Source organism: Strix aluco, chromosome Z (genome assembly GCF_031877795.1).
Source record: "Strix aluco isolate bStrAlu1 chromosome Z, bStrAlu1.hap1, whole genome shotgun sequence".
In the NCBI taxonomy this organism is placed as follows: Eukaryota; Metazoa; Chordata; class Aves; order Strigiformes; family Strigidae; genus Strix; species Strix aluco.
The window spans coordinates 12,941,227-12,954,316 of NC_133971.1; the positions used below are offsets into that span (position 1 = coordinate 12,941,227).

A 13,090-nucleotide genomic window follows, 5' to 3' on the forward strand; every position below is an offset into this window, starting at 1 on the left:
ATAAGTGAGGATTTTTAAAGAATTCTTATGCCAACACTTTAAATTTTTTTCCGACATTCCTACAAATTTTGCCAGCACTTATGGTTTTTTTCCAAATCTTTTCCATGCACCTTGCCAAAGGAACATAATTTCAGAAGTGAATGTTCTACACTGTTTTTTGGAGATCTCCAATTTTCTACATTTCTCATCTGCAGATAAAAAAAAAAGAGCAAAAATCATCCTTTAACTACACATTTTATGTTCTCATTTTAACACTATTTTATTCAATTCTTTGAAATACTACAATAAAACCGTCGGAAAACAAAGAAACAAACAACTGCCAACCATTTCAGAAAGCATCAAACAGCAACTAAGGCAATAACCAGGTAAATACAGAAAAAAATAGGATATTCAGTTACTAATTAAAATTAATTTAGTGTGGTTCATGTGCACGCACACACACCCCCTCAGCTGAAATCTAACTTTAAAATGTCACCTGTGTGGTTCTGGCATAAAAATAACGTATTTGTCCCTTTATTCCAGTTTTAATTATTGCAAGCATATATATTTTCTAACAGCAGAAGCTGGGAAAGTATCCTACATTCTTTTGAAATATTTCAGTGTTGTATTTTGCATGTATGGGGAGTACATGTTAGTAATTCCAATATGAAAATAATTCAAATACAATCTGATTTTTTCTGCACTGTCTGGATCAAACTGCATATAGGAACTTTGCTTAAACAAGCAGTGGGAAGTTTAGCATTTGACATCAGCCTGAGCTAGTATTTCATATGATGGGAACATTTCCATAGATTCCAATAGCGCAGAGTTTGGTCTGTAAACTATGAAGCTGTAAACTGACAGCCAAGGGCACAGCATTTAAAAACCCTCATTACCTTCTGTGACTCTCTCCATAGGCGTATGTACCCCATCATGAAACAGATTACAGAATCAGATTGAAATCTTTAAAGTCATTGTAAATTAAAGTCTATACCTACTCTACAAGACACATAATTGTAGAAATGTAAGTCAAAATCCTTGTAGTAAATACAAAAATATGCCTCTTCTGCTCTAATGACAGGATTTTCACCATACTGAAATATTGTTGTAGCAGTAAAGAAGCAAGAAAATTGATACTAAGCAATCATTCGCTTACTAGCTACATTAGGTCACCAGCTCTCAGACTGAAAATTTGTTTCTCTTTCCTTCTGCTTCAGTTCTATTATTTCTCTCAAGTAGCTGAAAAAATTGACACATTTTACAAACTTAGTGTGAGAACCTGATACTGCATTGTGTCAATTGAAGTCTTTTGGAAAAGAAATAGCATGTTATAAAACACATTAATAAAACCAGGGACTTTCCACTGGTAATGAAAGGTCTCATCAAAGCTCTGCAAAGGATGAATACAGGCTGAGGACCATATGACCTTTCCAGACAGCTTCTACTGGACTCAGGAATGGTGTAATACTCTCGAGTCTATGTCCTTGTTCTCTCTTTCTCTTTGCTCCATCAAAGCAAAACCAAGTCACTTGAGAAAAAAAAAAATCTGCTAAATCTAGGGGAATGAACAAAAAGGGTGCAAGAATAATGGTATCAGAGACACTTTATAAACAGAGACCTAATACTTATTATCAATCAGGCCTACAAAAGTGAAAAAAGTCTTTTGTGTAGATGCAAAAAAGATAATAAAGAAGGAAAAGAACACCCAAACACCTTCATCTCTGCTATTTTAGAAAACTTCTACTAACATTTGCTTTTGTGTTTTGTGATTTTATCTTCTATAGAAACCATACACAAAGTCTAAAAGCCTACAGTATATACCTCCAGAGCATATACATTTTTGAACAGGGAGCAGACAAATCTTTAATATCTGCAATAGAAATAACATGATCTCAAACTCATCCTTACAGTCTATTTACTCCACTATAGGATACTACTAGGATTCAAAGATTTTCTCATTTTCCTAATTCTAGGTTATTTTAATGAGGTTTTATGGGACATAGTGGGACTGGTTTCAATTACAAAATAGCTAAGCTTGACATCATTTCATCCCAGTATTCCAGTGCAGTGTCTCAAGAGGTCTTTGTAAAGCACTCTACAATATCATTTTAAACATTGTTTTGTATTTTAATATCACAGGATAGCAAATTAATCTTCTGTTTGGAAAGATATCAAGGATACTGGAGCATTCTCTGAAAGACTAAGACCTTGGACATGCTATCACTGCTAACTGTTTGATCAAAATAACAGCAAACAGGGATTCAATGTTAAAATCTTTACAGTCTGAACAATGTAAAACTGAGGATCATCACCTCTGTACAGACATCACTGTTGTATCCAAGGCCAATAAAGAGAAAAAGAAAAAACCATGGATGTAGACCCTTCAGGGTTCATGCTCCTGCTACAGTCCCTATTGCCAAACATCGCAAAAACACACACAGTACAACACAACTCCTTCAATGGTTGAAGATAATATCCCAGAACACTGGCACTGAAAATGGGTTTTGAATGTTACAGAACTGGCTCATTTGTGATAATGATGCAATCATAAATTAAATGTATTATAAATATTTGTAATTATCTGTTACAGCTAAACAATCATATACATAAATATATGGATAGATGCAGTATTTTTGTTACCAAATTACCCATAAAAATATGGAAAAAAAATAGTAAATTTTATTAACTATAAACACAGTGCATTGTATACATATACATACATAGGAAAACATGAATTATTTACAGCCTACATATAACATTTGGCTCCTAAGAGAATCTTTACTTCGTATTTATTACATACTTTTCCTTAGTAAAAACTGATTTTCAGAGAGCACTAGGATATATTTCTGTAGAGGTTACAAAAGCTCCTTAACTTGACATTAATGAATAAACTCTGCAGATTGCTCAACAGTCTACAGATAATAACATAAATATTTGCAGGATTAGGGCATAAGTAATGGAAGTGTGATTTGGAGTGCTATGTTTAAAATTAAAATGAACCAGAATAATATTACTAAATTAAAAGATTCTTGAACGTTATAAAAATTCACATAATCATGTGGATCTATCACTCGCTCTCATGATAAATTCTACTCCTTTCCAATCTTTTATGCAAGGCTGGGTCTATGTCTTATTACTTATTTCATAGCAAAGACTTTATAATTTTGCACAATCCTTTCATAATAATTTTTATTTTGTTTGGTAGTAGATAATTTGCTATTTCTTTAGCGTATTCCTTCCTCCACAATATAGTCTGTGTTCCAAAGCAGTCTTTTATTCATCTGAATGATTATTCAGCAGCCATATTAGGAAAAATCTATTGGTCCATCTACCAAAATCATCCACCTACCAACATCTACTGGTATCTGGCCTTGAGAGTTTGAGAGATACTAAGCTATAAAAAATTAGGCCAATTTGCTGTTCTATATTTCATGAAACATTCTACAATAAGAAGTTAATGGGAATCTGCTTCTGATTCTGCCTTTTACAATTACTTTAAATTTAAATAACCCAAGAGGTAGAGAAAGAGTGATACTTGCAAAGTCAACACTCAGAAACACATTGCCAGCCCATGATTACAAAAACTGGCTTTTTTGTTGGTTCTTTTTCTTTTTGTTTTTTTTTTTTTTAACTGAGTAACCCTTTTAAGCAAAACAAGACTTTCAAAGTTTCAGAGATCTACAGTAATTGGGGACATATGTACATCCAAGATTATTGGGTAGATGTCTGGGCCCAAACATTGGATGATTTTTTGTATTGTCTACATGGGCTTGCTTGGACCAAGGTAGTTTGGGCTCCCTTCCAGAGTTAGAAAGGTGTGGTCTCAGATCTAAATCCTGCTGCATGGCAATGCTAGAGACTGTCCAAGAATTTCCTGTGATAGATCATACTTATTCAAATAGTTTAAAGACTCTTAGTTCTTCTCCCTTCATCTTCAAAGGGCAATTCTGCCTTTGAAAGAGAGTTGACCATCTGGCTTCTTCTATCACCTTCTCCTATCTGATACTGACAAGATTAATGAACTATAATTCCAGAAATCACCCAGATTTTGTTACTACAAAACATAAAAGTAATGGAATAAAGAATTCTAAGCAAAAAGTTCTCTTTCTGCATGGCTGTATAGGCGCACTGTATAAATATATGCTGGATATAATGAAGCTTGCATGTTATATATATATTTATATATATACATACACACACACGTGCTGCATATAATGAAATTTATATTAACTGGTTTTCAGTTGCAAACAATATTTTTAGCCTTGGTTCATTTCTCCTATAAACAGATATTAAGGGTTTCTACTCCTCTCACAGGAATCTCTGTTCTCTGACACTGCTTTCCAATCCTCCAATTCTCAGTATTTCCAATCCTCCAATTCTCAGTATTTCTGTATTTAATTCCATTAAAGTTTAGTGAAATTTAAAAGCCATTGTAAAGCACTCATGGACAATTCAGTTGATAAACTGAATCCAGTCAATCTTTCACTCTAACATAAAGCTTGACAGACAACAGCTGTTACGTGCTAGAAGGAATGTTTTCCCCAGGAAAAAAATACTTTCTTTGGCCATTTCAGACCCTGTGCTGCCTGGCCACTCTTCTTGAGAGTTTTGATAGATCTATTAGCAATACATAGCTTTGCTTTGTCTTATTGTCCTCCTTTGAGCCATATTCATCCTCTACTTGGCCATACCACAAAATAAATTGCTTTCCCAGCTAGTGCCTGATTGAACTGATACCTTGCAAGTGATATTTAATGGCTATTCCTCAGCAGCCTCAACCTGGAAAATGTGTTTCTGGGTGTAGTTTTAAGAAAGTCTTGAGGAAGAGAAGGATGAAGACGAGGTTCTACTTTGAGTGTCACCAGGATGACTTCTATTTCAAAATGCTTCTGGCTGATGATAAAGGACAATGTGGTATCTACACTACAAAATGGCACACAATGCAAAACTGCTGTGGCAAGAGGGGACCCAGACTAGTAAACCAGTAAATCCACATTAATCTACCTTGCCATATAATACTGTGAACATGTAATGAGCTTAGTGAAATTCATTCTAGCTGCACTACCCTGGTGCCATGACAGCCCTGCCCAAACTTGTGTCCAGATCCAAGCCAATCTAAAATGTGTTGTGGTATGTCATACAGATTTATGGCCTCAAGTTTCTGCTTGGATATCTGCATTTCATCCCATCGTGATCTGTCTTTTTTGTTAGATGTAGCTAAATGAATCCTAAACTAGTCATACCCATTCAGCACAGAAAAAACTCACTTGTCTTCTTTATAGTCTACTGGATCCTAACCCAGTTGTCTTCCCATTCTTAAGGAAAAATGGAAAGAAAGGGGGCAGTCTAATCTATCTGGAGACACAGATGACAACATCTTGAGATCTAAAGCTCTAACCTCATCTGTTGCTATTAGGAAGAAGTACTACAAAAAAAGGGAAGCATTTTTCATGACTGGATGCAGACTGTTCTGCTTTTATAAGAGCAGCCAGGGAATTGCTACCACATGAAACTCTGCTATTTTTCTTTGCTTCCTGCTCACTGATCATTACCTGCAACAGAAAAGTATCTCCTCTTAAAGCTGTTCTGCCTTAAGAAAAGGTGTGAATGGGTAAAAAGAAGTGATCTAGGCAGCTGTGCTGCAGGTACCTGAGTAACTCTATCTCAACAGTTTCCTGCTGTCATTAAGGAGATGACATGAAAAGCTGGGGAGAAAACTAGAAGCTGGAGAAAAAATCTAGTTTTACAGACTACTCTACTTTATGAAATAATAAAACAACTATTTTAAGAAAAAAAGTATCAATTCATTTATAGGATATTAGAACCACGAACAGTAAGAAGCATAGATTTATAATGAACAGATCATGTTTGAGAAATCTGACATTTTTAAAAATAGCTTGCAAAATTAGTAGATGAAGGAGAAGTTATCTTTGGCTCTTAGTACATTATTTAACACAGTACAATTGGAAAATCTATTCATAATTGCAATGCATAAAATAATGTTTATCCAAGGTAGCTTTGAAAAAAATAACATCTATATTCTGGGTTACAAAAATACAGCTAAAATATTATGAAAGATAATTTATTATTGAAATTGTACGTGTAGATTTTTTTTACTCTAGCTCAAATATCAGTATCTTCAGTTATGATTTTTTTCTGAATTCACAGATGGTAGTAATTCGAGTAGAGTTGCAAACACCGGCAATGACAGAGAAGTATCTCAAAAAACATGAAGAGATTAGAACTATGGAAACAGACTCACCAGAGTACTATTCTGGCTTTATGATAATATAACTACAATTTCACTGGCATCCCACAGACTTAAAAATGAAACCTAACAGTGAATCAAACCTAGGGAATGGAAAAGAATAATGAAGATGCTAACAGTACATAATAAAATAATTTTTTAAATTAAACATAAAGTAGAAAGGCACAAGCTAAACATGTTTTTAACTGGCAGTAAAAATTTCAAAGATCACTGCATATGTATCAAGTATAGAAACAAGAAAGTTTGCTCGGGATAAAATTTAGAACTGTGCGAGAACATTATCAACAAATGTTCAGCTCTATTACATTTGCAGCATCACACAAGCCACAGAATTTTACCACCTTTCTTCCTCTAAGCCCATAAATAAGAAATGACTTCTTAACTATCTGTTGTATTATGTCTTCATCAATAGACAACTTATTGTCAGGACAATTATGGGATCAAAACAGAGTTCAGAGGAGAGCAACAAATAGATATGAGACAGAGGATAGCAGAATGGTAATTGGTAAGAAACAAATCCCCAGATGCTACAAGGAAATACCTGAACTGTAAGCTTAGAGTCAGAACTACTAAACTGTGAAATCACCACTCAGAAAAGATGTGAAAACTGTATTCTTTGTCACAGTTAGAGTTTGGCTGCATGACCTATTAGAAAGACTACTAACAGGAACAGTGTTGAATTAACAGAAATTTTTGGTAATGATAAAACAAAACTACCCTGTATAATTTTTTTATATTGGTCCGGTTAAATGAATACACATATATCTCTCCTGAGAAAACCAATTCATATTGTGAGAAACCTGCATCACATATATATGTAAGGATGACTTATTCAGTGTGCTTTAGTTTAGACACTCATCTTAAATGCTCCAATACATAAAATTGGGTGGGTGCACAGTTCAGTGGGGTGATACAAAATGGCTTAATCTGATACAGTAGCTGAAGACTTTTTTATCTCTGAACAGCACTACATTAAACATCTCTGTCCAATGACTCTACAGGGACCTCAAACACCTCTTTGGACCAATTCAGTGATCCTCCAAATGTGTGGGAAGCTACATTTGAACCATCCTAAAGAAAATTTATGAGTCGGACAGGTTCCTTCAGGTAAGATCCAGAATACAGCACCTTATTCTGAGGTTAGCTCCCTCAAAGAGGGGAAGCTCATTTTGTTCTTAGTAGTCTCATGGTTAGACCACTTGACTGGTTTAAGTCTATCTCCTAAAAAACAGTAAGTGTCTGAATTATTGAACAAACTTTACCTCATAAAGGAATGATTGCACTGGTGGCACTGAACCCACCAACCAACTGCCATTTGCTCCCATAAAGCCCACCTTATGCCATGTTAAAAAATCCTGCTATTAATCTGTTCTCAGTGAACTCACTGAGATGAGTGAACTGAGTGAACTCACTGACAATTTAAAAGGTTCCACATACAAATGTTCATAATGCATCATATATACCAATGTATACATTGATATGAGCACATTTTTGAGACTAGCATATTTTGACTGCTTAATTTTTTTCATACAGAAGTAAAATTTCAGGTAGCAATCTACTTCTGGATAAATATCACCACAGAAGTACAGGTTAACACAATTTTAAGGTATTAATATAAAGATCTATGCCATCCTCTCCTATAATCTTTATATGCTCATTAATGGTACCAAAGAACATTGATAGATAAAAACCCGCAAGACTGCATTAAAAAATACGGAGAATGAAGTGTAGAAGGAACAGGGCTACACCCTTGTTCCCTTCATTGGATTCTCTCACATTATGCAAGTATTCAAAAAAACCCTTCCCATCTTCACAGACAAATTCCACCCATCTCTATTTCTGACCCTCAGATTAATGAAGTAATGAGATATGATCAGCACTTCAAAATGTTTTGAATAGATTAAAAATGAGAACTGTATAGTGGGGAATAGAGCAGAAGCTTTTGCCATTACATAGAAAAAGTGCTCTACAAAATAAAAATCTTAAGTGATGTGCTGTATTTCTGTCCATTCTAAAAATGTAAGCCATCAGAACAGATCACTGTATCTCTAATATTTGTCTTGAAAGGTGTCAATTTTTAGAAAACTCAGGATTTTTCTTGAGAGATTACTTACTCTAAAAAACTGGTGATGTAATCCCGACTGCAGGCTGACCAAGAGAAAGGGTTGGTGTTTGCTGTAATATGAGCTGCCATTAGCTTTGCTGCTTCATGACCTTTGGTTCCACAGGAATTTCCAATTCCATCATGATTCATACCAAAACTGCCCAAAAGAGGAGGAGAGAAACAGCCCATTACTTCAGCATCAGACATCTCTTAAAATTTAATGTCACCTTGACAGAAATCATGTTGGACCTATTAAGTGGAGAACAGGATATAAGTTCTGTTCAAAATACTGCACAATCACATACCTTTCTTTTCTCCCACAGACTTTTGAAAGCATTTTACTTATTTTCTAGAGTTTTTAAAGAAAATGTAACAATATTCTTGCAAGATAAATACAGAGCACTCAGTCCTCATTTGGTATTGTACCTGGATAAGGAATATATATTGTGGCCCTGACACTTGGATTAGTAAACAAGGACAGAGAATAGATGATGTTGCTGTAACAGTACAGTATAGGCACACAGCAGACAACGATAATTCAAGCAGAACATGGGTTCTGCAATTCCCAGGGCCATGCTGTATGCATCCCTCTCTGTATCCACTTCCAGAGTGACTTGGAGCCCTTCTACTAGAGCTCTGCTTTGTCACGTAATGTTGGAATGAAGACTAAAAATCAGCAGAAAATACAGTAAGAAACCTCTGGGTGGCACTTGGCCAACAGAGGTTTCCAGGCCACAAATTAATTAACTTTCAACAAAGATGATATGACTTTGGAAAAAGATATATGGCAGAAGAATCCTTATGTCTTAGAAATCCTATGCTACTGAAATACATCCTTAGAGCTACAGATCATCAACATAATCATCAAATTAAAACTAGAAGTAAATTCACAGAGCATCTATTTGAAAAGAGTTTTATTACAGAATATCTTCAGTTAAATTATTACTGTTATTCCTAAACAATCAACAACATATACCCGACAGGCCTGACACAAATGAAGCACCTGAACAGAATATTTCACAGAATCGTCTAGGTTGGAAAAGAGCTTGAAGATCATCCAGTCCAACCATTAACCTAACATTGACAGTTCCCAACTACACCATACCCCTAAGCGCTATGTTGACCCTACTCTTAAATTGTTACTGTTATTCCTAAACAATCAACAACATATACCCGACAGGCCTGACATAAATGAAGCACCTGAACAGAATATTTCTTCACAGAAAACACATTTCTAAAACTCCATTTTCTTATTTTGTCTTTGATTAATTTCCATTCAACCACTTGGAGGAAAAAGCTTATTTCTTTAAATATTAACCTTTGGTCAACTTCATTCCTTCTCCCCAAACATGGCACAGGGCTAGTGAAATCAGAGGAACAGGTAGTGAGACACACAGGAACCTCCCTGACCAGGAGACAGAGAAGTAGTTCAAAGGAATATCAAAACTGAGCTTCTGCATACCCAGAGCAGCGAAACTGTCACTTCTTGGTATATCATACAAAAGGGCCAGTCTTTGGAGCCTTCTGTATTGCAAATGCTAAAAAGACTGACTCCTTGATTTCTTACTCATCATTCAGGAACACAAATGTGTTCAGGCACTCTGTTTTGACTTTCTAGAAACTTTTAGCAGTGACTGACAGAAGATACAAATGGCAGTAGATTAGAGGCTGGCCATTTATCTACTGACAATGCCACTTCACACCAGTTCATGCTACTTTCTTTACTGAAAACAGCAATAGTGGTGTTACATTAATCTGGACATATTGCTCCAGAATATGGTATAAAAATATAAGATCTTTATGCCACTCTGCACTTCAATACACTGGGTACTGTTTCACCTCTTCAGCTGATCATAACAACCTACAAGCACAAGATATAGCTAACCATTCCTCCCAAACTCCATTAATTGCAAGGATATACGAAAAGGAACGTCAGTAAATGATGGATGTTTCATACATGATGGGGAAGGACTTCATCATCACAAAAGCATCACTTCCTTGCCTATGAGATGTCTCCCCAAAGAATACCTAGTCTGTAGCAATGCCTGCATGTATGTAGTTCAGTGTATATCTCATAAATGCAGAAAGCCATATACTATATTATACATGAAAAAGGTCTGACTGACAAATTATTATAGCATCAAATAAAGAATCCCCTCACATATAAAAAATATGGCTTTAAAAACAACTCATCTGAGCAATGTATGTATTATAATGAAACTTTCAAACCAGTGTTAATTATTATCAGTCTTCAATATTGATATATATTTTTGGAGGGAAGAACTTAGATGTCCAATGTAATAAACTGAACCAGAATTTTACAATGAAAACTGTGCTTTTAACCTACTTCTCAACTGCCATAATTTCCTAGAATCAGGGGTACTTCAAATAGAAACATTTCCTTTTGAATTGCCTCTACAATTTCTCAAAATAGAAAACCTGGTTTTAGTAATCTCTATGACTGACTCCTTCGTAGAAATGGGCATTTGGGTATGTGGGAAAGAAAGAGTTGAATTGGATCATGCTGACTATATCTGATATTCAGCTTATCCCTGGTTAATACATTCCATTTGTCAAACAAATGACAAACTTCAACTGCCTGGGAAATGAAATTTGTACCTTTTAGGCCTATAAAAAGAAGAATAAACTCTGCAGTTTAATAGCTTCCCTTCCTCTAACAGCTCTCCTCGTGAAAAATATGATGTTGCTGATGGTGGCAGTGGTATGCCTGATAAAAAGCATGTCTGTGAATGGAAGCTGTGATTCCTGATGCACACAGGAACTCAATACCTTTCCATGAGCAGATGGTATTCTCATGTTTTATAAATACTCATTCATCTATATCATCTATTCCCTTCCAAGAAGGCTCTTCTACTTGACCCCGCTTCTGAGTATAGGAGGAAACTAATCATTAGGTGCAGCTAATTCTTTCTGATGCTTCAAAAGGGGTTTTGCAATTACTGTCATCTGTTTTCCAGGATGGCAGTGGCAGCACACCAATACAGCCCAGTAATTTACATTCCTATGGCCAGGTCTGCAGATGAAAACACAGTTCTGTCCAAAGTACCAGTTTTATTTCCATCAGAACACATTGGTTATACTTGGCCATCATTTCATTAAAGCTATGTCTTTTACAAAAGCATGTTTGCAGTTAGATTGTGGCGGGAAGGCATGGAAGAAAGGAAGGAACATAAAATACGCTTTGTGGAGCACTGTTATAATTTACTTACCTTTTTCAAACTGTCTAGCAGATGCAGACTATATTTCTTTCACTGGCTTAAAGAGCCTGTCTAAAACTACAAGTATAATTTTCTCTAGAAAGAACAGCCAGATGCACAATGACAGAATAAAAAGTCTTCTCAGGTGACACAGGACTCCTTCTATGAAGTTACCTTTCCATCTCAAGGAAAGATATTTAACCCAGCAGCTCTTTCTTTTCAAGCATTATGGCTCCTCTTTTCCCAAGGGAGCCCCTACATTACATTTAAGAACTGTGCAAGCAGCATCATAATTGAAACTCTCTTGTAATTTCTCTATAGTTTATATACTACTTAAAATATATTAAGAAAGCAGCACATCTGACTAGTGCTCTGTGCCTGTTTCATTCACTACCATCTGTAATGGAACAGATTTTTTTTATCCTGGCAATCTGTTTCTCAGAAAAATCAGAAAAAATTATCTGAGGGGAATTATTTGTAATACACATCCAACTTAAGATCTGACCTAAAAAATCACAGGTGAGATAACCAGCCTCAGCTGCACTAAACAAACAGCAGTAGATAATCAGTGACCCTGGGGTATAAGCAGAGGGAAGGATGGAAATGTAAACTTCTTGTCTACATCTTGTGAAGGTAAAATACTGCAGGTCCCTACAACTTCATCTGTATTTAAGGTGACGTTACCGATTTGTTGGGCAGTTCTAAACTATGATGGCAATGGTTGTCAAAACACTTATCGCTGATGTATCTGAAATGACAGCAGTTACTTCTGTGAGACAGCCAGGATGCTTCTGTTCTGATTTATTACTGAAACACTTAAGATTCAGAGAAGACACATCCAAACCAATCTGAATACTCCTCAGTACTGTTCACTGAGGTTTATTTTCTATACTATGTACTTTTATAGCACTTAAGTTCTCAAATGTGCTACTTAAGTGAACTGCTTTTTCTCCTTAACAATGAATTATCTCTGCTTTCCAACTGTAGTACTAATGACCTGCGTATCAAACCACTTCCTAGCTTTCTTAGGGTTTGGAGTGTTTGGAAGTGCAGAGAACACCAGCGTTTCTTTTCTCTACATACAACAGGGTATATTAATTTTTTAGTCACTTACTGATTCATGAGTTACATTACCTGACAATTATTTTAAAGCAGTGGCTCTTACTTTGCTCTGTCAACATTTAACAGTGTAAGGAAGAAGCTTACTGAGAGACTGAGAATCTTGAGTCAGGTGAGGCAACAAAGTTACAGGAACACAAGCAAGAGAAATACTGTAAAATCAAGTACTTGATCTTCTTGTCCATTATCTGAGCTGCATAACTACATGTAACTCTTTAGGAAAAATAAACCTTTCTTTATTTGCACTAGGAGGGACAAAATAAACATACATACTAAGAGTTAAATGGGTCATTATCGGGCTAGGTATCCTGATCCAGGTACATTGCTAGAATTTCCTCCAGTGCCTCAGCATGTCAGACACACTGCTCTCTCAACATTTATGGCAAAAAAAGCAAAGGGCAG

The 13,090-nt window shown here is 35.6% G+C and overlaps 1 protein-coding gene across 2 annotated transcripts in view; it reads right to left on the reverse strand.

The window, feature by feature from the left end:
* ADAMTS6 (ADAM metallopeptidase with thrombospondin type 1 motif 6) overlaps positions 1 to 13,090 on the reverse strand; it is a 151,319-nt gene that overhangs the window by 75,174 nt on the left and 63,055 nt on the right. For both annotated transcript variants that reach the window (XM_074813305.1, XM_074813304.1), the window contains one exon: positions 8,362 to 8,508. In XM_074813305.1, coding sequence (XP_074669406.1) covers positions 8,362 to 8,508 — 147 coding nt within the window. The remainder of the gene's footprint in view (positions 1 to 8,361; positions 8,509 to 13,090) is intronic.